General features: G+C 39.9%; 2 protein-coding genes and 1 non-coding gene across 5 annotated transcripts in view; all 3 read left to right on the top strand.

Moving 5' to 3' along the window:
• The first annotated feature begins 107 nt into the window (after positions 1-107).
• Positions 108-10,905, top strand: pgls (6-phosphogluconolactonase). 2 transcript variants are annotated; one of them, XM_057860920.1, is made up of 7 exons: positions 120-168; positions 415-545; positions 771-1,039; positions 1,102-1,209; positions 7,165-7,266; positions 7,325-7,465; positions 7,564-10,905. In XM_057860920.1, exons 3-7 carry the CDS (start codon positions 776-778, stop codon positions 7,708-7,710), a joined length of 762 nt encoding a protein of 253 aa, XP_057716903.1. In that variant the 5' UTR covers positions 120-168; positions 415-545; positions 771-775; the 3' UTR covers positions 7,711-10,905. The 2 variants fall into 2 exon arrangements, with proteins under 2 accessions (XP_057716904.1, XP_057716903.1); XM_057860921.1 differs by lacking the exon at positions 415-545 and having other exon boundaries at positions 108-168.
• Positions 10,906-15,246: 4,341 nt separating this feature from the next.
• colgalt1a (collagen beta(1-O)galactosyltransferase 1a) overlaps positions 15,247-25,375 on the top strand; it is a 45,071-nt gene continuing 34,942 nt past the window's right edge. For both annotated transcript variants that reach the window (XM_057860918.1, XM_057860919.1), the window contains exon 1: positions 15,247-16,184. In XM_057860918.1, the coding sequence (XP_057716901.1) occupies positions 15,967-16,184 (218 nt within the window). In that variant the 5' untranslated portion in view covers positions 15,247-15,966. The remainder of the gene's footprint in view (positions 16,185-25,375) is intronic.
• On the top strand, positions 24,164-24,236 carry trnam-cau (transfer RNA methionine (anticodon CAU)). The gene has a single exon. It is a non-coding gene; the product is annotated as a tRNA-Met (tRNA).

Here is a 25,375-nt window from a genome sequence, read left to right as displayed (position 1 = left end):
GCAGCACGTGAGGTCACGTGCTAACACCATTTCGGACAGGTCCTGTTTGACTCTACCTCGGAAACTACATTAGCCACAATGCACCTGGGTCTAAACACCAAACGTGATTGGCTACTCATCCAGGAAGAGATTTGCTTTTGCCGACTTAAAATCCTCGTCCACTTTTACGTGAGTAAATGCTGTTTTAAAACTACAAATGGACGTTTAATCGTTTTATGTAAGTTTGTAACAAAAGATAAATGTAAATCTGCTTCATTTTTGTTTTACTTTCGACATTTTATTAATTTTTCAACTTACATTCCGGAAGTGATAAACTCGTTTTCGTACCTTCACCCAAAACTATTTTTGGTACATTTAGAACATTTTTACAACTCGCAAGCAATACGTAAGCTAACAAAGACCGATTTTTGACAGGTCACGATAAGTCCAATCTGAAACTACATTGGCCATAATGCACTTCGGCCCAAACACCAAACGTGATTGGCTACTTTTTCCAGGAAGAGATTTGCATTTGTCGACTTAAAATCCTCCTCGTCCACTTTTGCGTGAGTAAATGCTTTTTAAATCGTTTTATGGAAGTGTTTAAAAGAATTATGACTAGAAATTGCTTTTTAAATCGTTTTATGTATGGTTAAAAGAATTATGACTGTTTGTTTGTAATTACTTTGGAAGAACGTGATCTAGGGATGTTGAACTTTCATCATGTTGACTTGCAAAACAATGTTTGCTCATACTAATCATTGCACCATGTCCCCCTTGTCTTCAAACAGGCATCATGGTTGGTAGGAGAGTGGTTGTTTTCCCCACATCAGCGGAGTTGGGCCCAGCGTTGGCCCGCCTGGTTACCTCTCGGGCAGAGCAGGCGGTCACTTCCCGGGGCAGGTTCACCCTTGGCCTGTCTGGAGGGAGCCTGGTGACCATGCTTGGCAAAGAGTTGTTGGCTTTGCCAAGCTTGGACTGCAGCAAGTGGGTGGTGGGCTTCTGCGACGAGCGAGTAGTGCCATTTGACAACCCTGACAGCACCTACGGCCTCTACAAGGTTTCTGCTATGGCTCATGTTTGCTTGACCGCTTACAAAATTAACATCTCCTTTTTTTGTAGAATGTTTTATTTTCAAAGATCAACATACCGGATGACGCAATCTTAGCCATCGACTTCTCACTGCCAGTCAACGAGTGTGCTGAGGATTATTCTCGCAAACTGAAAAAGGTTTGACATCTCTTTGAATTAACGTGATGAATTATTTACATTACCAAAAAGCAATGTCGCTTGTTAACTAGGGGTGTGGCAATACAGTGGTACCTCTACTTGCGAAATTAATTGGTTCTGGAAGTAGTTTGGTAACTTGAAAATTCTGTAAGTAGAGGCGCGTTTTCCATGTCACTGCCCTAATTCGTTCCAAGTAGGCATGTGCCGGTGTTGTACCGAAATCTGCGATCCGTCAGATTCTGTGACGAAGGAGGGCGATGTTGCCAAAAGCAAGGCCGACAGCAACGAAGATGAGGAATCGAAGAAGGCCACTTACGCTAACGGCGTAAACAGCCATTTGCTACGTAAATGAGGCTATTCACTCGAAGTTGCCGAGGCTTATTTTCCCTTTCACCGAATAAACGTCATGATATTTAATCATGACGCTGACATTTGGAAAATGTCTGCTTCAAAAAATCACATACAGTAGCTATATCATACAGTATATTATGAATTTTTGATGTTTCGAAAATTTCTGCTTGAATAGATTACTTTTGATATTGTGAAATAGTAAGCTGCAATAAATTGCGATTTTTCTTCTTATTCTTCCTGACGAGGTTATTGTGTAAATATTCTCTTCAATGAATTACATTTATTGTATGACTTTTGACGTTGTGAAAATGTGTGTTCTAATAAATTAATTGCTGTATTGTATTTCTGAGATTATGAAATTATCTGCACCTATAAATTACATTATGAATTTATTACTCTTCCTCACACACTCACGCATACACAATTTTCGATGTATAAGGACAATGAATGATATAAATGTAAATGCGGTAGTTAGTGTGTGATTTCGCTGTATTTTACTTATGCAATTTCCCAGCCCATCGAAGGCAATTCCTTACTTATTTGACATTCCCTTACTGTCATTTGAATGCATGTGTCCTCAAAACGACCACCAGATACTATATTTATAGTGTCACGTTTTCTCATAGGTGCAGATGTGGCTGTCGGAAATGGTGATACTCCTCTACTGTGTCTGAGAACAATCAAGTCACTCTTAAAGCTCTTTGCTGATCTTTGGACACCATCCCAACTCCCCCCTACTATATATCCTCTCAACTGGACCCCCAGAGGGTGTATATTTAATTATTACATTTTCCGATAGGTGCAAATGTGGCTGTCGGAAATAGTGATACTCCTCTACTGTGTCTAAGAACAATCAAAACACTCTTAAAGCTCTTTCCTGATCCCCTGACACTATTCCTACTCCCCCCTACCACATCTTGTCTCAATTTGACCCCCAAAGTCTGTACACTTTATCCTGACATTTTCTGATAGGGTTAAATGTGGCTGTCAGAAATTGTGATCCTCCCCAACTGTAGGTGGGGCTGTAACATTGACACTTGCACTTTTGCAATAGCCGATTAACCCAATTTTCAGCTCTGGGGTCCAATTGAAAAAATATGTACTGGGGGAAGTGGGGTCTGTCATTAGATCAGCAAAAAGCTTTAAGGGTGACTTGACTGATTTTAGACACAATACAGGAGGATCACATTTTCTGATGCTGACAATTTCTGTAAGCCACATCGGCACCTATCAGAAATTGTGATCCTCCCTATTGTGTCTAAAATGAAGTCACCACTAAGGCTCTTTGCTGATTTTCTGACCCCCCCCCCCCCCCGCCCCCCCTCCCCAATACTACATCTCCTCTCAATTGGACTCCCAGAGTTTGTACATTTTGTCATCACTAAACATCACTATCATTAGATCAGCAAAGAGCCTTAAGGGTGACTTGACTGAATTTAGACACAATACAGGAGGATCACATTTTCTGATGCTGACAATTTCTGTAAGCCACATCTGCACCTATCAGAAATTGTGATCCTCCTGTGATGTTTAGTGATGACAAAATGTACAAACTCTGGGGGTCCAATTGAGAGGAGATGTAGTATGGGGGGGGGTGTCAGAAAATTAGCAGAGAGCCTTAGTGGTGACTTCATTTTAGACACAATAGGGAGGATCACAATTTCTGACAGCCACGTCTGCACCTAGCACCTACCAGAGGTTGTGACAATAAAAATATAGTGGAGGTCGTTTTGAGGTATTATATATTCAGGTGACGGTAAAATAATGTCAGATTAGTAAGGATTTGTCTTTGATGGGCTGGGCAACAGCATAAGGAAAATACAGCGAGATCAATCACAGACTACGGCATATATTTATATCATTATCCTTATGCATTTAAAATTGTGAGTGCATGTGTGGTAGAGTCATAAGTTAAAAGAATGAAAGTAATTTATAAGAGCGGACAATTCCATAATTCCACAAATACAATACAGTACCTAATTTAGAAAAGCGTACATTTTCACAACATCAAAAGCCATACATTTTATGTAATTTATTTAATGGGATATTTACATAATAACCTCATCATGATGAAGAATAATAGCAATTTATTACAGCGGACTATTTCACAATGTCAAAAATTCACATGAAATATCCAAAACTTTTAAAGCATTTTCTTAGTAACGATGTCATGATCGAATGTCACGACGTTAATACCGTGAAAGGGAAAATAAGCCTCGCAACTTGTAGCGAGCCTCGTTTACGTAGCAGTTCACGCCGTTAGCGTAAGTGTTCTTCTTCGTTTCCTCTTCGTCGTTGCTGTCGGCCTTGCTGTTGGCAACATCGCCCTCCTTCGTCACAGATTCTGACGGATCGCAGATTTCGGTACAACACCGGTATGAGATTCTGACGGTATGATAACCTTAAACCAAAATATAACTGTTTCATGGTATCACAGTATTGCAGTCACAGCTCTGAAATGTGTAACTTTAAGATATCTGGGTAAAAAAAGTTTTTTTCCATTGAACAGGAGCCGAAAAGCACAGCCACAGCTCAACATTATTACCCAGAACAAAAATAATGGAATTATTTTCCATAAAAAGCATTTGTGTATGACTCGTATCATGTTTACATTATACACACACTCTTTTTCTCAACACAAACAGTTGCCAGAGGGAAAAAAAACATGTTTTACCACCGCTAGACACACTAAACACACTGGAGTTAACTCTCATAGCTGGTAGGAAATGTTTATAACAGTGTTTACTAACCTTTTATTATGTATAAATGCAAAATTATATTGGAGGTATTGCCTCCTGGGCAGCCACCTTCCGCAAACATATTTTACATATCCGTTGGCCATCCTCCTCTAAGCCGCGGCAGTCTGTAACATTTCTGTTGCCGAAATTCCCATAACGGCGATTTCGTTTTCTTCGATGGGGGGAAAAAGTTAAGGAGTTTCACCTCCTCCAGCCGTCGTGCAGCACAGCTGACACACTGACACTGAGCAACAACCGGTGGGGGAGGGTTGAGCCTTGCAGCTGCAAGCGAGGGATTTCTTCTGCATTTTTGGGACATAAAAAATGAGGGAAAATTTTCATACCACAGTATACCTTTAGACCGGCAATCGGCAAATGTCTTGTTCCAAGCCCCCCAAAATGTAGATATGAATCTTTTATAATGCATAAAAATTCATCGAAACATGTAACACATACACGTTACAAATAGATTATTGAACAATAAACATAAATTCAGAGTTATGTATCACGTTAAAAACCAAAACTGGAGGTCAAAATAAAAGAAGTTAATTCACTCATGTAAAGCTACTGGAGTACGAGGGTTGAATGAAGAAGACGCTGGGATACATACATACAGTACAGGTCCCTCTGAGCCAATTGGATGCCAGGAGAATGGTTGGCTATAGACCCCAAACACGTGACGTCACAACTCCGCCCCCCTGACTGGTGCCGCCATATTGTCTGTCAGCTCATCGTGTTTACATATTACCGCTATTTACATTCCTCCTATTACTCCATGTTTTTCTGCTTGTCTAAGGAATCACTGCCTAGTAAACGAACCCAAAAACCTTCCTGACAATTGTTTACATTGATTAATCAAAATGGTGAAGGGATGTGTGGCAGCTGGTTGCAGTAACAGAGAAGATAAACGGTCATTTTAGTAGTTGCTGTGTGCCCATTGTTAAAAGGGCAAATCTCGAAAGCAGCACGGTTTGTTTATTTCGGTTCATGATGCGTTTGTGTCGACAGCCGTTAGACAGCAGCGAAAACATCAATATGATGCCAACACGATCGCAGACATCATCAGACGGTGACTACGAAACTCGTCGCCGCGGTCGCGCAGCAAGAAGGTGAGCACAACAACGAGTGTTGTGCCAAAAATAGCCGCCCTGCGTGAAATGTCCCCCCTGACGGGAGCGCCCACGCAGAAACGACTTTCTTGTACCGTGAATATGTATTATTTTACTCTGCTTGAACTAATAAATGTCATACCTGCGTGATTGCCATTGGGATATGGTCGTGAAAACCTGTAGACTAATACATTTCTGTTCGAAGATGGTTATGTGGGCCAGTCCACGATTTGTTACTAAAATACAGAACTAATATCTTGTTTAATTTATAGGGGTGTCAAACGATTAAAATTTTTAATCGAGTTAATTACAGTTTAAAAATTAATTAATCGCAATTAATCGCAATTCAAACCATCTATAAAATATGCCATATTTTTTGTAAATTTTTGTTGGAATGGAAAGATAAGACACAAGATAAATAAATACATTCAACATATGGTACATAAGTACTGTATTTGTTTATGATAACAATAAATCAACAAAATGGCATTACCATTATTAACATTTTGTTAAAGCGTTCCATGGATAGACTTGTAGTTCTTAAAAGATAAATGTTAGTACAAGTTATAGAAATTTTACATTAAAACCCCTCTTAATGTTTTCGTTCTAATAAAATTTGTAAAATTTTCAATCAAAAAATAAACTAGTAGCCCGCCACTGTTGATGCCAATAATTACTTACACAATGCTCATGGGTGCTGAAGCCTATAAAATCAGTCGCACCCAAGTGCCAGCAGAGGGCGACAAAACAAAAAACGCAACAAGTACACATTTCACTGTGCTGTCATTTTAATCTGAGCAGGGCATGTGCGTTAATTGCGTCAAATATTTTAACGTGATTAATTAAAATAAATAATTACCGCCCGTTAACGCGATAATTTTGACAGCCCTAGTAATTTAATTATTTAAAACTGATCTTACAGTCGTAAATCCATTCCTGTAATGCGTCCATGAAAACGATGTTTTCACATCAATTAAGCGTTACGAATAAGCGCTCCCGTCAGGGGGAACATTTCATGCGGGGCAGCTATTTTTCGGCACACACCGGCCCATTGTCAATCAAGTTTCATTTTACAATCGTGACAGCGGTGACGCTCAGCTGACCAAATTTCAGTTTATATTCGGGCCAGTGCCGATTTTGGGTACCCGACTCCTCATCGTGACATAAACTGGAGTATGATTGGAAATTTTGTGGTCTCAGGACGAGCTCTGACGCACGGGAGGAAACATTGGTTTGGGCATCAAATATGGATCTGGCGACTGGATCGACCAAAGCTTTTCCAATTAACGGCTTTTATGCAACTCATCCAATGAGTTTACAGTGTCTGAAAGCACCAGGGCTTCCATAATTTGCAAGTGAATCCACCTTTACAAACTACGATCATTGACAATGCGACACACAATGACGGACAATATGGTGGCACAATACGTTACTTTAATTACGTTACGTTAATTACGATCACGTGATTGTGTGACGTTGGTGATTGGGGTCTATAGCCAATGGCAGAGCAGCTAATGCCAGCGAATGAGCGTTCATTGGCTGTTAACCTCCCACATCAAACAGATTGGACGTGTACTAGTGATAAACTCATTCCAATTCACAGCAGAAGGATGAAAATAGCTTGTTCTTCTGTTTATTAGTTGTTTTGTAGAATATCCTTAAATGATTTCCTGATAATCGCCATATCGTGAGATCATCGTTATTGCAAATCATATCGTGAGCTACCCTGAGGTTCCCACTATTGTTCACACATTCAGGCTTTCCCCGAGGACAACATCCCCGTGTTTGACCTGCTGCTGCTGGGCATGGGCCCTGATGGACACACGTGCTCCCTCTTCCCGGGACATCCTCTTCTGGAAGTGAGTGCACAAAAAAGTAAGTGTACGTTTCAGACTCACAACTTCATGAACTGAACAGGAGAGCCAGAAGATGGTGGCTCCCATTAGTGACTCTCCCAAGCCACCGCCAGAACGCGTCACCATGACCTTTCCGGTGGTCAACGCTGCCCGGTGCGCAGCGTTCGTGTCCACCGGGGGAAGCAAAGCACCTGTTTTGAAGGTTAGACATTCTGTGGTTATACTGTGTGAAAAAACACTACACATAATGTGAAGAAATAAATTGGTTAAAGTGGTGTAACGCTGAGCACTGTTCTGCAGGAGGTACTGGAGGGGCGAGAGGGTCCGCCGTACCCAGCAGCCCGCGTCTCTCCAACCAATGGGGAGCTTTTATGGCTCATTGACGAACCCGCTGCCGCCTCTTTGACGATGAAGGTGGAGAGGTTGAGTTCTGGAGACAAACTTTAGATTCACATTTCTGTAGAGAAAATTGAGAAACATCAAGGAGAAACTCGTGTTTTTTTGTTTTTTTTGTTTAGCACTTTCTGGAAGCCAGTACACGTTCTCCTATCTCTAGAAGCATCGGAATTGGTATATTTTAGTTTTGGATTTGTAATATTAGGGCAATAAAACAACTAAAATGCATTTTTAATTTATTTTAAGACTGTGAAAAAGGTGTGGAGATTCTACTTTTGGTTAAAGGCCACTTACAACACAGGAAGAGATGAATACAAACATTTTGCATTCCAAAACAAATCATTGTCACTATTGAACTACCTACAATATACACTCACCACTACTACTTTATTAGGTACACCTTCCTGGGTACAATTAGGTAAACTCCAGGTACAGATTACTTAACTCCGGGTACAGTTTAGTAAACTGTGGGTACAGATTATTAAACTGGGTACATTTTACTAAACTCTGGGTACAATTTACTATCTGTACCCATAGATTAATAAACTGTGGGTACAGATTAATAAACTCTGCGTATGTTTTACTAATATAATCTGTGGGTGCAGTTTAATAAACACTGGGTACGTTTTACTAAACTCTGTGACTGTGTACAGTTTACTTATCTGTACCCACATATTAGTAAACTGGGTAAATTTTACCAAACTCTGGGTACAGTTTACTTATCCGGACCCAGGCCCGGAGTGACTAATCGGGAGCTTCTGGACGATTCCAGAAGGGCCGGCCGGCCAGATGGGCCGGTCCGCGTTTTATTAAAAAAAAAAAAAAAAAAAATTACACTGTTATCATTTTTTGTTTGGTATTTATTTATGACAGTGTCACTGAGTATAACTTACATTCTGTTACCGCTGTCCCTGTGGGCCGTCTTAAAAAAAAAAAAAAACAGTATTATTTTTTTTTCCAGACTCATCCTCACGTGTGCAGACGAAAAATACAGCATGCAGCTCCGCCCCCTAATTGTAGTCTGTATTGAGCCAAATTAGCTGCTATCTCGGTGCTCGGATGGATAAAAAGAGCAAGGGTGGCGCTGAAAAATAAGAATTAAAAAGAGAAAAGCACTCGTGAAAGAATCGGCAAAATGCGCGAAAATAGCTAATTTTTTTCATGCAACGACCTTGCTGCCTCAAACTACAGAGGATTACAACGAAAGTGGTAAGGCCAGATGGCGAATAAAATGCAACTTGCACCGTGTGATACGACAATATGTAATTGTGGAAACTTTGGCTTCTTGTAGCACCTCACAAGGGATATGTAGCAGCAAGCATTAGCCATAATGAACACACCACAGGTGCAGAGCTGGAAGGTAGGATTGCCATGTCGTTCAGCGAGTGAACATTAGAATTAATATAATCAATTACGTGGCGTTTTTAAAGTGGAAATGGAAAATGGATAATAGTATCATTAGAAGTTGTTACAATGTGCAATACGTATTCTTTATTTTTCATATTGTTATGTTGCTATGTTTGTTTTATCTGTAAGCACTCATTTTGTTAATATTTGATGTTGCAGAAAAGGTCTTATTTATTCATTTATTTTGGGGCTGCCAAAATTATCGCGTTAACGGGCGGTAATTAATTTTTTAAATGAATCACGTTAAAATATTTGACGCAATTAACGCACATGCCCTGCTCAGAAAGATTTAAATGACAGTACAATGACATGCCCACTTGTTAATTGTGCTTTATGGAGTTTTGCCGCCCTCCGCTGGCGTTTGGGTGCGACTGATTTTATAGGCTTCAGCACCCATGAGCATTGTGTAAGTAATTATTGACATCAACAATGGCGGGCTACTAGTTTATTTTTTGATTGAAAATTTTACAAATTTTATTAAAACGAAAACATTAAGAGGGGTTTTAATATAAAATTTCTGTAACTTGTACTAACATTTATCTTTTAAGAACTACAAGTCTTTCTATCCATGGATCGCTTTAACAGAATGTTAATAATGTTAATGCCATCTTGTTGATTTATTGTTATAATAAACAAATACAGTCCTTATGTACCTTATGTTGAATGTATATATCCATCTTGTGTTTCATCTTTCCATTCCAACAATAATTTACAGAAAAATATGGCATATTTTATAGATGGTTTGAATTGCGATTAATTACGATTAATTTTTAAGCTGTAATTAACTCGATCAAAAATTTTAATCATTTGACAGGCCTAATTTATTTTTCAAATGTATCATTTAATATAGTTTTTTTTAAAATCCATTTTTAAATTTGTTCAAAATATGTTGTGTATGTTATATATGTTAAATATGTTAAAATAAAGCCACCTTGTTAAACAACCATGACCTGCACTGAATTGGAATACACAGAATTACAGTACACGGCTTTAGAGAACACTGAACTTAACACGTGTATGCATAATGACATAATTTTAAATGAGTGGGCCGGTCTGAGGCATGAAATTCCAGGGCCGAAAATTAGGTTATTTGGTTATTATCTATTCAATTAATACAGTATTATTATATTATATTACATGATATTATATTATATTATATTATATTATATTATATTATATTATATTCAGGGGTGCACATAAGTGGTCCGCACATGCGTACTGGACGTAGACAAACGCGCTGGCCCTCAACGGCTTCCATACGCTTTTGCGTACCGATGGCTGACCACTCTATTTGCGGCGGACACGAGAAAATAACTTCTCAAAATGTCGATGAGGCAGGCCACACTGAGTAATTACTTCCGTGTTCCCCCACCCCCGTCAAAAGACAGACAGACGACAGAGACGTCACCGGAGCTACCGAAAAAAAGGACTTTTGCTGAAAAGTGGCTACAGGAGGTACCATGGCTAGAAGCGAATGATGCTCGCACGGAAATGCGGTACAAAATGTGCCGTGAGAATCCCAATGTCGCCGATTAGAGCAACGCATTTTATGTAGGGTCAAAGAATTTCAGCCATCCAAACTTTGAAAAGCACGAAAAAAACAGAGAGCATGTGGCAATTAAGCAAACTATCGATGTCAAACAGGACCCCACTCGCCCTATGGACAAGTGGCGGAATAAAGGTAATGAACAGCGACATGCACTGACAAACGTGTTTTTGCTCGCATTTTACAAAGCTAAACATGCACGTTCAATGAGGTCTTATGAGGAGGACATCCCACTTTTAAAAAGGCTTGGAGTTAATGTGGGAGCCGCATAATGCCCTTTATTTTGAATTGGTGCTTTTATGTTTATTTCTTTACATTTCACTTCAAAGTAATGGCAATTTTGTTGTGCCAGTTGATGTTAATCAAGCATTAACTGTTAATATAATTAATCAAAGTTAATTGGCTCTAAGTAAAGCTTGTCATAAATTTATCGCATCAGGTGGGTCGGCTCTCAAGCTCAATGAGGACCAAGTCACATCTCCAGGTCCTCCTCTGAGAACCTGGGCAAAAAAATTATGTGCACCCCTGATTATTATATTATATTATATTATATTATATTATATTATATTATATTAAGGGCTGTCAAAGTTATCGCGTTAACGGGCGGTAATTAATTTTTTTCATTAATCACGTTAAAATATTTGACGCAATTAACGCATATGCCCCGCTCAAACAGATTAAAATGACAGCAGTGTCATTTACTTGTGTTTTTTGTCTCCCTCTGCTGGCGCTTGGGTGCGACTGATTTTATGCACCATGAGCATTGTGTAATTCTTGACATCAACAATGGTGAGCTACTAGTTAATTTTTTTTGATTGAAAATTTTACCAATTTTATTAAAACGAAAACATTAAGAGGGGTTTTAACATAAAATTTCTATAATTTGTACTAAAATCTATCTTTTAAGAACTACAAGTCTTTCTATCCAGGGATTGCTTTGACAGAATATTAATGTTAATGCCATCTTGTTGATTTATTGTTATAATAAACAAATACAGTACTTATGTACAGTATGTTGAATGTATATGTCCGTCTTTGTCTTATCTTTCCATTCCAACAATAATTTACAGAAAAATAAGGCATATTTTAGAGATGTTTGAATTGCGATTAATTACGATTAATTTTTAAGCTGTGATTAACTCGCTTAAAAATTTTAATCGTTTGACAGCCCTAATTATATTATATTATATTATACTATATTATATTATATCATTTTTATTTTATTTACTTTGGTTCCGTGAAGAATCCAGAAAGGGTTATTTGATTGTGGCTTTCTGAAAAACAATACATTTTTACATTTAGGCACTCCTGCAATCGTCACACTTTTTCTGTTACAAACTGACCCCGGCCCCTCATCAGAGAAGAGAAGGGTTATGTGGCCCTCACAGGAAAAAGTTTGTGGACCCCTGCACTAAACTCTGGGTACAGTTTACTCATCTGCACCCTCATATTAGTAAACTGTGTGTACAGATTACTTAACTGTACCCAGAGATTAGTAAAACATACCGAGATTTTATTAAACTGTACCCACAGATGACTAAACTCGGGTACATTTTAGTAATCTGTCCCGAGATAATCTGTGTGTACAATTTATGAAGCTGTACCCACAAATGACTAATCTGTGGTTACAGTTTAATAAAATCTGGGTATGTTTTACTTAAATCTGGGTACAGTTTAGTAATCTGTACCCAGTTTACTAATCATGTACACATGGATTAGTAATTTTTTTGCACTGATTGATAGTATGTGTTTACAATTTACTAATCTGCACCCCCAGTTTACTAATCTGTACCAACATATTCGTAATCAGTGAGTACAGTTTAATAACCACTTGGTATGTTTTACTAAACTCTGGGTGCAATTTACTAACCTGTATCCACATATTAGTAATTGGTGGGTACAGTTCAATAAACACTGGGTATGTTTTGCTAAACCCCGCAGACAGTTTACTAATCTGCACCCACATATTAGTAAACTGTGTGTACAGATTACTAAAATGTACCCAGAGTTTAGTCAAACATACCCAGAATTTATTAAACTGTACCGTCAGATGACTAAACTCTGGATACAGTTTAATAATCTGTGGGTACAGTTTATGAATCTGTACCCACAAATTACTAATCTGTATTACAGTTGAATAAAATCTGGGTATGTTTTACTAAACTCTGGGTACAGTTTACTAATCTGTACCCAGTTTACTAATCATGTACCCATGGATTAGTAATTTGTTTGCACAGATTAACAAAATGTCCGTACAATTTACTAATCTGTACCCCCAGTTTACTAATCTGTACCAACATATTAGTAATCAGTGAGTACAGTTTAATAACCACTGGGTATGTTTTGCTAAACTCTGGGTGCAGTTTACTAATCTTTATCCACAGATTAGTAATTGGTGGGTACAGTTTAATAAACACTGGGTATGTTTTACTAAACTCTGGGTACAGTTTAGTCATCTTTAACCACAGTTCACTAATTTGTAACCACAGGGTTAGGGTTATTAGTAATTTGTGGATACATATTGCTAATCTGTACCCAAAGTTTACTAATCATGTACCCACTGATTAGTAATATGTTGGCACAGATTAATAAACTAATTACAGTTTGTTAAACTGTGAGTACTAAAATGTATGTACAGTTTATTAAACAGATTACTAAACTATGGGTGCAGTTTAGTAATCTGTGGGAATATATTAGCTATGAAAAAAAATAGGTAACACTTTATAATAACTATCCGTTTTACTAGTTAATAGATCATTAGTAAACTGTTGATAAATGATTTAATGTTGATTTGTGAAGTATTTGTTAACAGTTTGTTAAGCATTTACAGGGTGTTCTTAACCTGAAACAGTTTGTGTAGAAACATTTCAAGTTTTTGTGTGTAACATTTGGCATTTCTATCTTTGCAGGTTAAGAAATGCCATTCACTTTAAAAGAAAAGGCATTTTGATAAGGCCTTTTGCAGGCAGCGCTCATGTTGCACATTTATGAAAATCTGCCATGGAAACCAACAAATATTTGTACTTTTCTTTGTATATTTAACCAATAAAACTTATGACCTTCAACATAAAGTGTATATAGTTTTATTAAGATACATCAACTAGCATGGGCATTTAGAATGGGGTCAACCATATTGGAACACCCTGTAAATGCTTAACAAACTGTTAACAAATACTTCACAAATCAACAATAAATCATTTATCAACAGTTTACTAATGATCTATTAGGCTCGAGCGTTTACGTAACAGCAGCACGGGATCGTGCGAGATTTGCGACAACACAGCCATTTCGGAAGCACGTCTGCATCACGGGACATTTAAACTTAATGGCAAATACAATTCAACTATGATTGCCAAAGATGGAAAAATGTAGGGAAAACTTGCCAGTTCGATACAGAGACAAAGTTGTTACCACGGCGAAGGACAGATATGTGAGCAATTTTAAGCATGTGAACAATGTTGACCCTCACGAGCAAGCCGAACACAAATGGAATAAAGATGTCGACAAGCTTCCACCACTACGCGAAATGGACATCATGCTGTATTTAGTGTTTGGTGTATTTTACTGCACTCATCAGCAATTCCGAAACCACAAATCGCTACAAAGCTACGACCAGTTTTGCTGCGGATGGGTGCAGGATCTGCACATTATGACCATAGCAAACGGCAACACCATCTTTCTAGCAAAGGTAGGCAATGTGTGTTTACATTAGTCTGTGACCACGGATGTACAAATTTTGTGATATTTTTTTTTTCCTCAAAAAAAACAAAACAAAAAAAAAACAAAAAAACACAGGTCACACAATGTGAAGCTTAAAGGGTTTGGGGCACAATTGGCCCTAGCCCAATTCTTTACCCTCCACTTAACTAGACACAAGGGTATTGCGATAACTAGCTAGTAACCTTTGCTATGTGTGGAAGTCATTTAAAGTTGTGAATCAATCGTTAAAGTTGTTAAAATTTCTCCCGTTATTGCATTAGTTCCCTTCTGTCTACTTTAAACATGTGTAAGTTTTAAAATGGTTTCATCATTTAAAGATAGATTTAAGTTAAGATTTTGCCGATTTAGGAGCATTTTAGATTTAAAAAAATTACTTAGGTTCGCTAGGAAGGATCTCTACATCAGGGCCTTCCTGAGAGGTCTACTGCTTTTAAGATGGCGGCTGTTTACAAACGCATGTAGTCCTTAAAACATGTTGGCAATGCAGCAGTGTCTGCCATTTGCATCTAGTTCTATAATATGATATCTACCGTGTCATGTGGGTGTAGTTTGTCGGCTATGGTTGCAGTCAGGTATTATTGGAGCCACCTAGCATCGCGGTTGCAACGGCGTCTTCCCCACTCCTGCTCTGCTCTCGTCCCCGTGAGTCCGTTTCTCTCAGACTTTTTTTTATTCAACCAACTTAGTAACGCATAGTAACGCACGCCTTTCCCGCCTCAGTAACGGTAACGGCGTTGCCAAGATGAGAAAAGTAATTAATTAGATTACTCATTACTGAAAAAAATAACGCCGTTAGTAACGCCGTTATATTGTAACGCCGTTATTAACAACACTGCTTATGAAGACAATGCACATGTATGCATGCTAGTTGTTTAGCTGTAGCTATAGCTAACAACAGGCCGACTTAGGGCATAAAGTTACTGAAATTTGCGTAAACAAACGAAATTAACTTACTGGAGTGGAAGTGCATAGAGCAAACTCTGTGTGTAACTGGAGAATCAAACGTTATGCCCTTCCTTCTGATCGAGGCCACCCATACCATTCTTCGACGTTTGGTCAGTTCAGATATGACCTTTCCCTCGCCTTTTCTCCATGTAGGGATCCGGAAGAAACTCAATGGTGTTCCGTCGAGCTGTACATTCTCCTTTCTATTCGATCGGTTGTTGCAATTCTTTACCGCACAATAATTTCCAACCATTTTTAAAGAGCGACCTGTGTTGAAATGCCTCACTGTTTATGTTTCTCGCTTCCACAATGGCGATAGCGGCGGAAACCTCGCGAGTGCCACGTCATACGCTCGAGCCTAATCAACTAGTGAAACGGATAGTTATTATAAAGTGTTACCAAAAAATCTCCTGTGGCAACCGGGGGGAGTGGGGGGGCTCCGTAGCGATTCACACCGGCGCGAAATTTGAGCCGCGATGTAGCGGAGAGGAGGGGAGGTTGGATTATTTTTCCTCTCCTCCCCTTTAAACACGAGTCTCCTCCCCTTTAAATCTTAACTTCACAACTCCACAATTGCACTAATTTATTCTCTCTGCCCTTCTTATGATAAGTATGCACCATACAGTCGCATAACACCGCGCGTGCCCCACCATCCGACCCCCTAGCTTGCATTCATTGACTCAGTCAACATGACCCAACGCGTCGCCTTGGCTTTGCTATGCCTGTTGTCCGGCTTGTGCACGCCTTCGCTGGGCTACTTCGCCGAGGAGCGCTGGAGCCCGGAGTCTCCGCTGCTGGCTCCCCGGGTTGTCCTAACCCTCATCTGCCGCAACTCGGAGCACTCGCTGCCTTACGTGCTGGGAGCTGTGGAGCGCCTCGACTACCCTAAAGAGCGAATTGCCGTATGGTGAGTGGGAACCATCTATCTTTGCATGTTATTACTGTTATTTGTGTACGTGTTAATGCTATTAGAACTGATAAACAAAACGTGTGTGAACCAGTGTTGTTGCGCAGCACGTGTATATTGAGCGTGGTATAATTGTATACGTGGACGCCGGTGGAGGGGAAAGGGACGGGATTTTAGTACTGTATTTGGGGGTCCAATGAGGCTTATTAACTGCCATTGACGGCGTTAGACGTCCACACATCGCTGCCAGACTCACACTTCAAATTTATTGGACGTCTTTGTTAACTAATGAGTTAATTAAGGGATTTGTAGCGCTTTGTTTGGAACAAAATTGATAAACTATGTTAAAACTTGTCAATGGCAATGGTAGGTTTGCATAGGGGCAGTAGGGACATAAGACTACAAACTTTTGAGGGTGCTCAAATTGTCGCCACCAGCTTTTAAGCAACCTTATTTGCATTAAATAAAGAGTTCAGTTATATAGGTAATATAAATTGTCTATCTACCTATATGCCGTAATGATAGAATAGACCGTACCATTATTAAATAAATTATTTTTATTATGTTCAGACTTACATTTATCCCTTTTCCGGTCCATTTTTTTCCCCTCCTCAGACGAACGTTCGGCTGACTTGAAGCCCCCCGTCCCACCACAAAGACACATACACACTCACACATCCCGACAACTTCATGTCGACAACATGCCGCTCCCTTCGGAGTGGCGGGATACTACAAGTTTTTTTTTCGGCCAGCAGCAGCCACTGTAAGTCAGGGGTCCCCAACCTTTTTTGCACCACGGACCGGTGTTATTTGGGTCTGTTTTTCACGGACCGGTGTTCTGATAAATTTTGCAACCCATCAAAAATTGCAACGATGCGGTTCTGCAATGCGCGTAACGTTAAACATAGCCGCAAAATGCGCAAATGCAGCGATTCCAAAGTAAACACTACAGACTTTCTTGAAAGAAAGGAATATTAACTTACGTTTGATCATGGAAGGACTTGTAGAAAAGTTCTCCTCAGATTCATCCTGCCATGTAAGCTTCACACAACAGCTGCACACCACGCTCACCATTAACGACTTCGCCTTGTCGTTAAACATTCATTAAGAAGCCTGCTTCATAAAGATACGATGTTGGAAATTGTAGCAAGGTTTTCAATGCTCTTGTCGTGATGTCAGGATATTCCAGAATGACTTTAATCCAGAACCTCTGTAGAGTTGTTGTCTCAAATGTACGTTTAATAAGGTCGCCGTCATTTGCGATCTCTCTGTTTATTCACAAACGGGTCACAAATCCACTCCTTCGCAGTTCGTGGGTCTTCGAGGTTGTACGCTCGTCAGGTGCCCTTTACGCCGTAAAAATATCCTTTTCGCCGTAAAAATATTTCCAAAGACGTCTGTTTTCCTGTTATCTTCGCTCATGTGGGGGCTAATTATTTCCGGGAACAAATGTGCTGCACCGCGGCCTAGTAATACGCTATTATCGAGGACAAGCGCACAAGTGTATTATATACACAAACAAGATGTACTGCTCGCAGTCCAATCAATGGACTTCTATGACAACATTGTAATCTATCCCGTAGTATTATATCTAGAGTAGACAGAGATATTGGTGTGTTAAGCAGGGGCAGAGGGTTAATTCGGCCAGAATGCGGTCGTTATTAAATTATTTTTTTCTTTGCGGCCCGGTCGCAAATGCGCCACGGACCGGTACTGGTCCGCGGCCCGGCAGATGGGGACCCCTGCTGTAAGTCATGTAAAAAGTCTTCAATGTTGTGGCAGTGTGGGAACACCACTAATTTTGCTACTTAAAGTCCGACCTGCATCAGAGTTAGCATAATATTAAACTTTCTAACCTGCAAAAACTATTGCGGTCAGGCCAGCCTCCACAAGGAACAACGAAGTCAAGATACAGCTATCCTTTATCCAGGTCAAACGTTCAAGTCTTCTTCTCAGTCGTACAAGGTGACAGTTCAGCCAGACCCAACGCTGCCACCAGAGGGCAGTGTATTTTCCATCATTAAACAAAATACAATACTTTTGGGCTTTTTGGATAGTTATAATGGGGTGTTTAAAGGGTTAATTCCAATTTATGCGGAAATTCGGCTTATGTCGCCAGCGTAAGAGTGGAGCTCGTTCGTAACCTGGGGACTAGCTGTATTTGCAATATAATTATACCACTAGAATATTATTTAACTTGTAGCATTTACTGTCATTGCCATTAGCAGTTCTAGACATCACATCAATTTCCCCTATGAAGGCTGATATCGAGTAATCATGTTTCACTGCCATTGACGGCGATAGACGTCCAATCCACTTTGACTGGGGGCTGGCTTAAATGCTATAACATTGCTAACGTATTTTTACAATGCTCTTAACAAATCGTTCTCACATGAATTCCCACAAAAAACGGCTAAATACACCTATACATGAAAAAAAACCTAACTCAAACAAAAACTTACCTTACGTTAGTCTTAACAGGGAGCAGCTGGATTCAGCCATGTTAAATGAGTTATGTCATATGCCACTAGAGGGCAGTGTATCAACCCTAATCAATAAACAAACCATTATAATTAAATACTCAAAGCAGCAAAATTGGATTGGAAGCTTATTTTCCTAATCGAATTACTCAAGTTAATCGATTAATCGTTGCAGTACTAATCCTTCGTTTAACAAATGAAAATGGCCGTATTTCCTGCATCCTTTTTTCTGAAAGCGGCTCTCGGAGGCAAAAGTCTGGACACCCCTGATGTAAAGAAAGGAGTTCAAGCAAAAGTGAGGGGCGGAACGGGCTTGTGTTTTCCTACGACATGCCGCAACAGCCCACCCGCACCTAAACCTCGGGGGAAGTATGCTTGTCGCACATCAGCTTTGCCGTTTTTGTGGCGCCTTTTATGCAGGCCAAGCTGTTAATTGCCTTCCTTCCATTTTTGGTGGCGCTCCAAGCGGGCCAGAGGTGATGACAGTTTTATACGTACGGCTGTATTGTGTTGAAAACTTGTGCACGTGTGGAGATTTTATACATGAGAATCAGGCCCGTTTGTAAACAGTTTGGAAATGTACAGGCTTTGGACAAATATTTATTGGAGAGGAAAGTGCGCGTGTCATGTTTGAGGACTTGTAGACGAGCGATGGCTTAGCGGAGGACTGATGCAGTGTTCTCACACGCCTGTGAAAAACAGGTCTCATTCCAGACCGTCTGGATGGAGTCCATGTGAGGAGGGGGAAAAAATGCCACCTCGAAAATGCAATTTATGGAGAATTTGCTGTGATGGTTGGTATATTTGGGGCATTTCCTGTTGATTTTGAGGCATTCCAGGGTCAATTCCAGTGGATATTGGGTGACCTTCTGTTGATTTTGGGGCATCACAGGGTAGAGCCGGGAAGTTTACCGAAAATTAGCGTTGGGAATCTCTGGCATGAAGCCGATTCGATATGTATCTAGATACACAGGTTAAGATTCGATTAAAAAAACGATACATTTTTAAGGCCGAGCGATTCGATACGATTCGATACAGTTTAAGACCGATACGGTTCGACACAGAGTAGAGCAGGGTGGTAAACCGAAAATTTACCGTTACCGAAATTCTTCACGATGACCGATGTAATTTTGACCAAGTCGGTAAATTCGGTAATTTAATAAAACAAGAAGATATAGCCTTTTCATCCCACTTTGACTCTGTGTTGTTCGGGTATGTTGATTCCCCTTTAAGAAAGCAGACAGTGTGCTTACGTATGGAGTCACGTGGTTTTCAGGAAGCCAAACAAACAGAAGCCCGGTACTAGCTAACGCTAGCGGCTAACGCTACAAGTAAACGGGATGGAGTTGGTCTTAAGTTAGCTTCGCCAAACTTTCACCCGACATTAAGCACTGTAAACTCTAGGCGGGTTCCAGACGGGCATTCACCCGCTATCCTCCCTGGTTCTCACGATTTCAGGAGAGGATGCTTTCAGTGCTTTCTTCTGGTAGCCAAGCCACAGGCTCACGCTAGCGGCTAACAGCAGCTACAAATGAACGTGATGGAGTCGGATAGCAGCTCTAACCTTGTCGAAATGGCTGAAATTAATGAGTGGACTGGGCACGGACTTCATGTAGCAATCATTATGTCGCATTATTTGGCATCTCTGTGTGATTTCTCTGAAAGCTTTCATGATGGTAAAGCACTCAGCATAAAGTATAATCCAACAGTGAAGCCTATATATAATATGACAGTTTAATGGCCACAGCTATTTTTCTGTATGTGTTTGCTTTATTCTGCCATCATAAAACCTTAAATGTTTCATTGGCATCAGAGCAATACAGCTTTTATCTGGTTGTGTCTGTGTGTGTGTATGTGGGGGGGGGGGGGGGGGGGGGGTGCATGTATTAAAAAATGTTTGGGAAAAAAAAAAAACTGAAACCTTGACGTAAACACTTGTGTTGAATAATTATGTCACAGCAGCCATTACCAATAAGTTGTCTGAAGTATACTGTTAAAGCTGCAAGTCATTTGTGTTACAATGACATGTTTGCACTGTCGTCATATTGATTTTTATAATGTACATTTTTCAAGTCATACAAGCTGTTATAAATGTTCACACTAGAATTCTTATTGTTTACAAGATTGTTTTTAATACCTAATGTTTAGACTGCATGTGCAATTGTTAAATTAAAAGCTGGTAAATACATATAATGAGAAACGGTTAATTTGTATTCCATGCATTGATTCAAATTTTCAAATTATATAACAGTCCGCTTGGGCGAATTTATCGTCATTTATCATTATCGAGCTAAATCTGCTCAATTTATCGTGATATGTACTTAAGGCCATATTGCCCAGCCCTAATACAGAGTGAAAACGATACGATAGTAAACATTTGTTGTGTGTGTTTGCACAGTATTTTAAACATATAAAAAGACCACATTTCTAATATAGCAAAATTAAACAACAAAATTTCATACCAATGTTATGTTTTATTTTTTTATGAAAAAAAAAAAAAAACGGCTTACTGTATGACCGTCATTTTGTTGGATGGGATTGACAATCAAATAAAACTCCAGTGACAGACAACAATAAAGTGCAGTAATTCAATTACTGTATTTCCTGGTGTTTTTAACACAAGAGGTAAGTAATTTAGGTGCAAACTTTCAACGTAAACGTCTGACAAAAAAAAATAATCTAAGTGCGCTGTGTGGTGAATGACACAAGCGCAGCATGTGAAGTAAAAGCTATATTATTATCATTTTAAGCAATGTATTGAACAAGGCATTAGAAGCCGATTCTTGTGCTCGCGATAGCCGAATTCTATCTATACTATCGGTTCATCGAATATTTAATGGCTAATTACTGTCGGATGGTAACTTTACTATCGATACAGCTGTATCTCTCACCTGTAAAACCGGATATCCGGTCGTATCGGTTTATCGTTCTCAAGCTTACCGAAAATGTACCCTTACAGAGATGGTTCATGATAGGCCTGAACGATATTGGAAAAAACTATTGTTGCGATTTTTGGGGGTTTGCGATATATTGCGTTATTATTTTGCGATATTAAAAAAAAATTATAATATTTTTTTATAGAAATTTTCACTTGATGACTTGAATAGCTGTTTGGAAAGACTGGATGACTCACCATCACTACAGTGTACAGTGATCCCTCGTTTTTCGCGGTTAATGGAGACCAGAACCCGCCACAATAAGTGAAAAACCGCAAAGTCGCGCACCCCCCCATTTTTTGTGTGTGTGTGTGTTTTTTGTGCTCAATGTATTTATTCAGATTTAGCATTGGAAAGAGATACATATATAAGACATGTTTTTTCTCACTTTTTCCCCCAAAGTGATTCAAAAAATGTATGTAAAATGGTTTTTAAGCACTTCAAACGTCAAAATTATGATCAGTTTTAAACATAACTGTCCAACCAAATCATTTTTGAACAAGAATACTCTAGTAGATAAATGCTTGGCTTTATTAAATGCTTCTGTTTATCTACCATAGCTGTGACCATTGGAGTGACATGTAGAAATGTCAAACTCCTCATTATCACTTCTGGCATTTATATGTCTTCAATGTCTCCACACACACACGCACACATTCATTCCAGCGCGGCTTCCTTGCAGAAACTGTTTAACAAGTTAAACGATGATTGACAGATGCCCGTGTGAAGTCTGCTTCTTTGGCCAGATCAAAGCCATCGTTAACTTTGATAAGCAAGTGCCGCAGTGACTGAGAGGAACAAAGGGCTGGGAGAGGCAGGGTGTGAGGCAGTGCGCAGAATAGAAAGCAAGGCCTATATGGATTAAACAAAAACAAAAAAAAAACTATTGCACGTGCTTGCGATGCGACTATCGCGCACATCGCGATGGCGATGTTTAAACGAAATATCGTTTAGGCTTAGTTCATGATGTCCGACGTAATTCTGACCACAGCAGTAAATTCAGTTTTTTAATGAATCGAAAAAAAGTTTGGTAGTAATATCTTCATTTATTTTGCTTGCAAAAAAAAAAAAAACACAAAAGAGAATAAGGGTGTAATGGTACATGTATTTGTATTGAACCATTTCGGTACCTGGAGCTCGGTTCGGAACGGAGGCGTACCGAACGAGTTTCTGACGTAATGTAACCCTTACTTTTCGAGGCTGTGAGTCGATCGGGTTACAGTTTCTTTCTGTAGATTATATTTACTCCGTCTTCTCTACTATAATGAGGACCAACACGGTACAACAGTATAACCCAGAAACGTCAACAGCGCAACAACGTGGCCGCCGCGAGAAACTCAGTGAAACGCGGGCGTTAAAGTCAATCAGCTAATGCACACCAGTCGCAGTGCGGCCGCGTTCTAGATGGCCGCGTTCTAGTCGCGTCCCAGAAGCGGCTCAACACAACGCACGCGAAAAAAATGGCAGAGTTTATTATTTGACGTGAGACGCGACCCTCCTGCGTCAATACTACTACCGGTAGCTAAGATCGGGCAGACCGGAAGTTACTCGTGTAAAAATATGGTAGATCCAGTCGATTTTCAAACTAATATGCAATTGTAACCCACTTTTTGAGTCCATCAGATCTCTTGATCGGTAGATCGGGGCATAGTTGACTTGTCTTTGTTGATTTACTGCTGTCTTCTCTGTTATCACAATAACCACCACAGCCCCGTGTTCAATACAAAACCCTCCTACCATCTCTGGGTCACTTCCTGTTTATTTTGGGGTATTTACAGGTTATTTCTTGTTGATCTTTTGTTACTGAACAGAAAGTGAACTGGGAATGTCCCAAAATGAATAGGAAGTGACTCAAAATGACCAGGAAGTGAACTGTAAATGGCCCCAAACCTGCAAGAGACTAGCTGTGAATGTTTCAGTTTCAAATGGATTGTTGAAATTGATTAGCGCCATCAATGGCAGCCAATGAGCTAACATCGACACTATTCTTGTGGAAGGTTTTGGTAGCAACCTGTCGGTTCCTTTCATTTTTAAACAGTGAATCTTTTGTATAACAATACGTCGATTCTTCATATCATTAACATTTTTGAACACAAATATCAAGATATATCACTGTTTTGATATATTTTCATTCCCCTTAATGCCAACACTGCAGCTGATGGTTGATCCCTAATACAAAACTTAGCTGTTATGTTTTGTTGTACTGCTTTGTTTAGCCTTGCTAGCCTTACGTTTAATAGTAACTTCACACTATTAGTGTGAATGCTGAGAGACGAGCATTCATGTGTGAAAGTGTTGCGAGAAAGGGAAGAGAAGCTACAAATGACAAAAATGCTAGCATTGTGATAGCATTGGTCTGGAACAAAAACATTAAGAATATGTTTGTGTGTAGCATTCACACTAATAGGTTCATATTGAAATGCTTTAGTGACCGTTAAGCATACGTTGAGCAAAATAGCCCCAATGGAATGCTGCAAGGCAACGTATTGACCAGCCTTCTTCTCTCTGAGGCAGCGGCGTCAGTTTTGTTACTTGACACCGCACTGCGAGCACACACTCCACAGCCTCGTTGGCGCAGTAGGCAGCGCGTCAGTCTCATAATCTGAAGGTCGTGAGTTCGAGCCTCACACGGGGCAATGGTTTTGTTCCTTTTGTGCAGAGGTTGTCTTTCTAATGTTTACCAAAGCAGTTCAGCTGGTTCGAGCCCCTCCCCGCCTCCAATGGGGGTTTCTCGTGAATGAATGAACACACTTAGTTCACAGGGAATTCGTCACCGTCTTCACGCTCTAGTAAGGTTTCCAAAGGGAGTCCAAAGCGCAGTCCAGAATGAGCCTTTTAAAGTATGTTAAAAATCCACCCCAAAAATGGCTGTAGTTGGAGCCTCTCGAGTGATCTGAAGTTCATCAAGTTGCCTTACAATGAGACACATTTATACAAACTGGATTGGTCACTAGCCTATTTCATGTAGTATTGTAGTATATATGTAGAATCCCCTTCGGAACACATCATCCTCCCACATTAGTTCTGTGGGTGAATTAGGTTGAGATTAGGCATGTGTCAGTTACCCGTTTCATGGTTGACCGTGGTATGAAAACGTCACGGTTTCAAAACCACTAAAATTTTCTGTCATACCGTAGTACGGTATTCGCTATTTTTTATGTCCCAAAAATGCAGCGAGAAATCCGTGACCTTAGAGCGGCGGCACGTCCTCCTCCCCCTCCGGTTGTTGCTCTGTCCTGTGTCTGTCGGTGACACGACACCTGAGCTTTTTCCCCCCTCAAACAAGACTAAGTCAACAAGTCGCTAGTACGAGAGTACTTCGGCAACCGAAAAGAAACAGACGGCTGCAGCATAGAGGAGGAAGGACAGGCGAAATGCTTGCGGAGGGTGATTTCCAGGGGAAGCAACACCTCCAACATGATTTCACATTAATGCGATCATCCCTTTACACAAAATTTAAGATAAGTAAATGCTGTCATGAATGTTTACCAGCACCTACGAGAGTTCACTCCAGCATGTTTAGTGTGTCTAGCGATGGTAAATAAATACTACCATGTAAGCTTGTTTATGAGGTAGATAACGTGGATGCCAAGACAGATAACTAGTTTCCTCTCTACCATTAGCCTACTTTTGTAAAGTCTGACATCTGTTCCAAATAACATTTTCATAATATACCCTGTAGTGTTTTTCTCTCTGGCGACTTTGTGTGTTGAGAGAGGGTGTGTTGTCCGTCCGTCTGTCTGTCCATCCATCCATCCATCCATCCATCCATTCA

This window comes from Corythoichthys intestinalis, chromosome 16 (genome assembly GCF_030265065.1).
Source record: "Corythoichthys intestinalis isolate RoL2023-P3 chromosome 16, ASM3026506v1, whole genome shotgun sequence".
Lineage (NCBI taxonomy): Eukaryota > Metazoa > Chordata > Actinopteri > Syngnathiformes > Syngnathidae > Corythoichthys > Corythoichthys intestinalis.
Note: the sequence above shows the minus strand (reverse complement) of the source record. Positions and strands in the feature narration are given on the sequence as shown.

Excerpts from the sequence above, each read along its gene's own strand:
- pgls (XM_057860921.1), top strand. The coding sequence starts at position 776 with ATGGTTGGTAGGAGAGTGGTTGTTTTCCCCACATCAGCGGAGTTGGGC. Across the intron at positions 7,267-7,324 it reads CGGGACATCCTCTTCTGGAA|GAGAGCCAGAAGATGGTGGC; the intron begins GTGAGTGCACAA and ends TGAACTGAACAG. Across the intron at positions 7,466-7,563 it reads GCAAAGCACCTGTTTTGAAG|GAGGTACTGGAGGGGCGAGA; the intron begins GTTAGACATTCT and ends ACTGTTCTGCAG.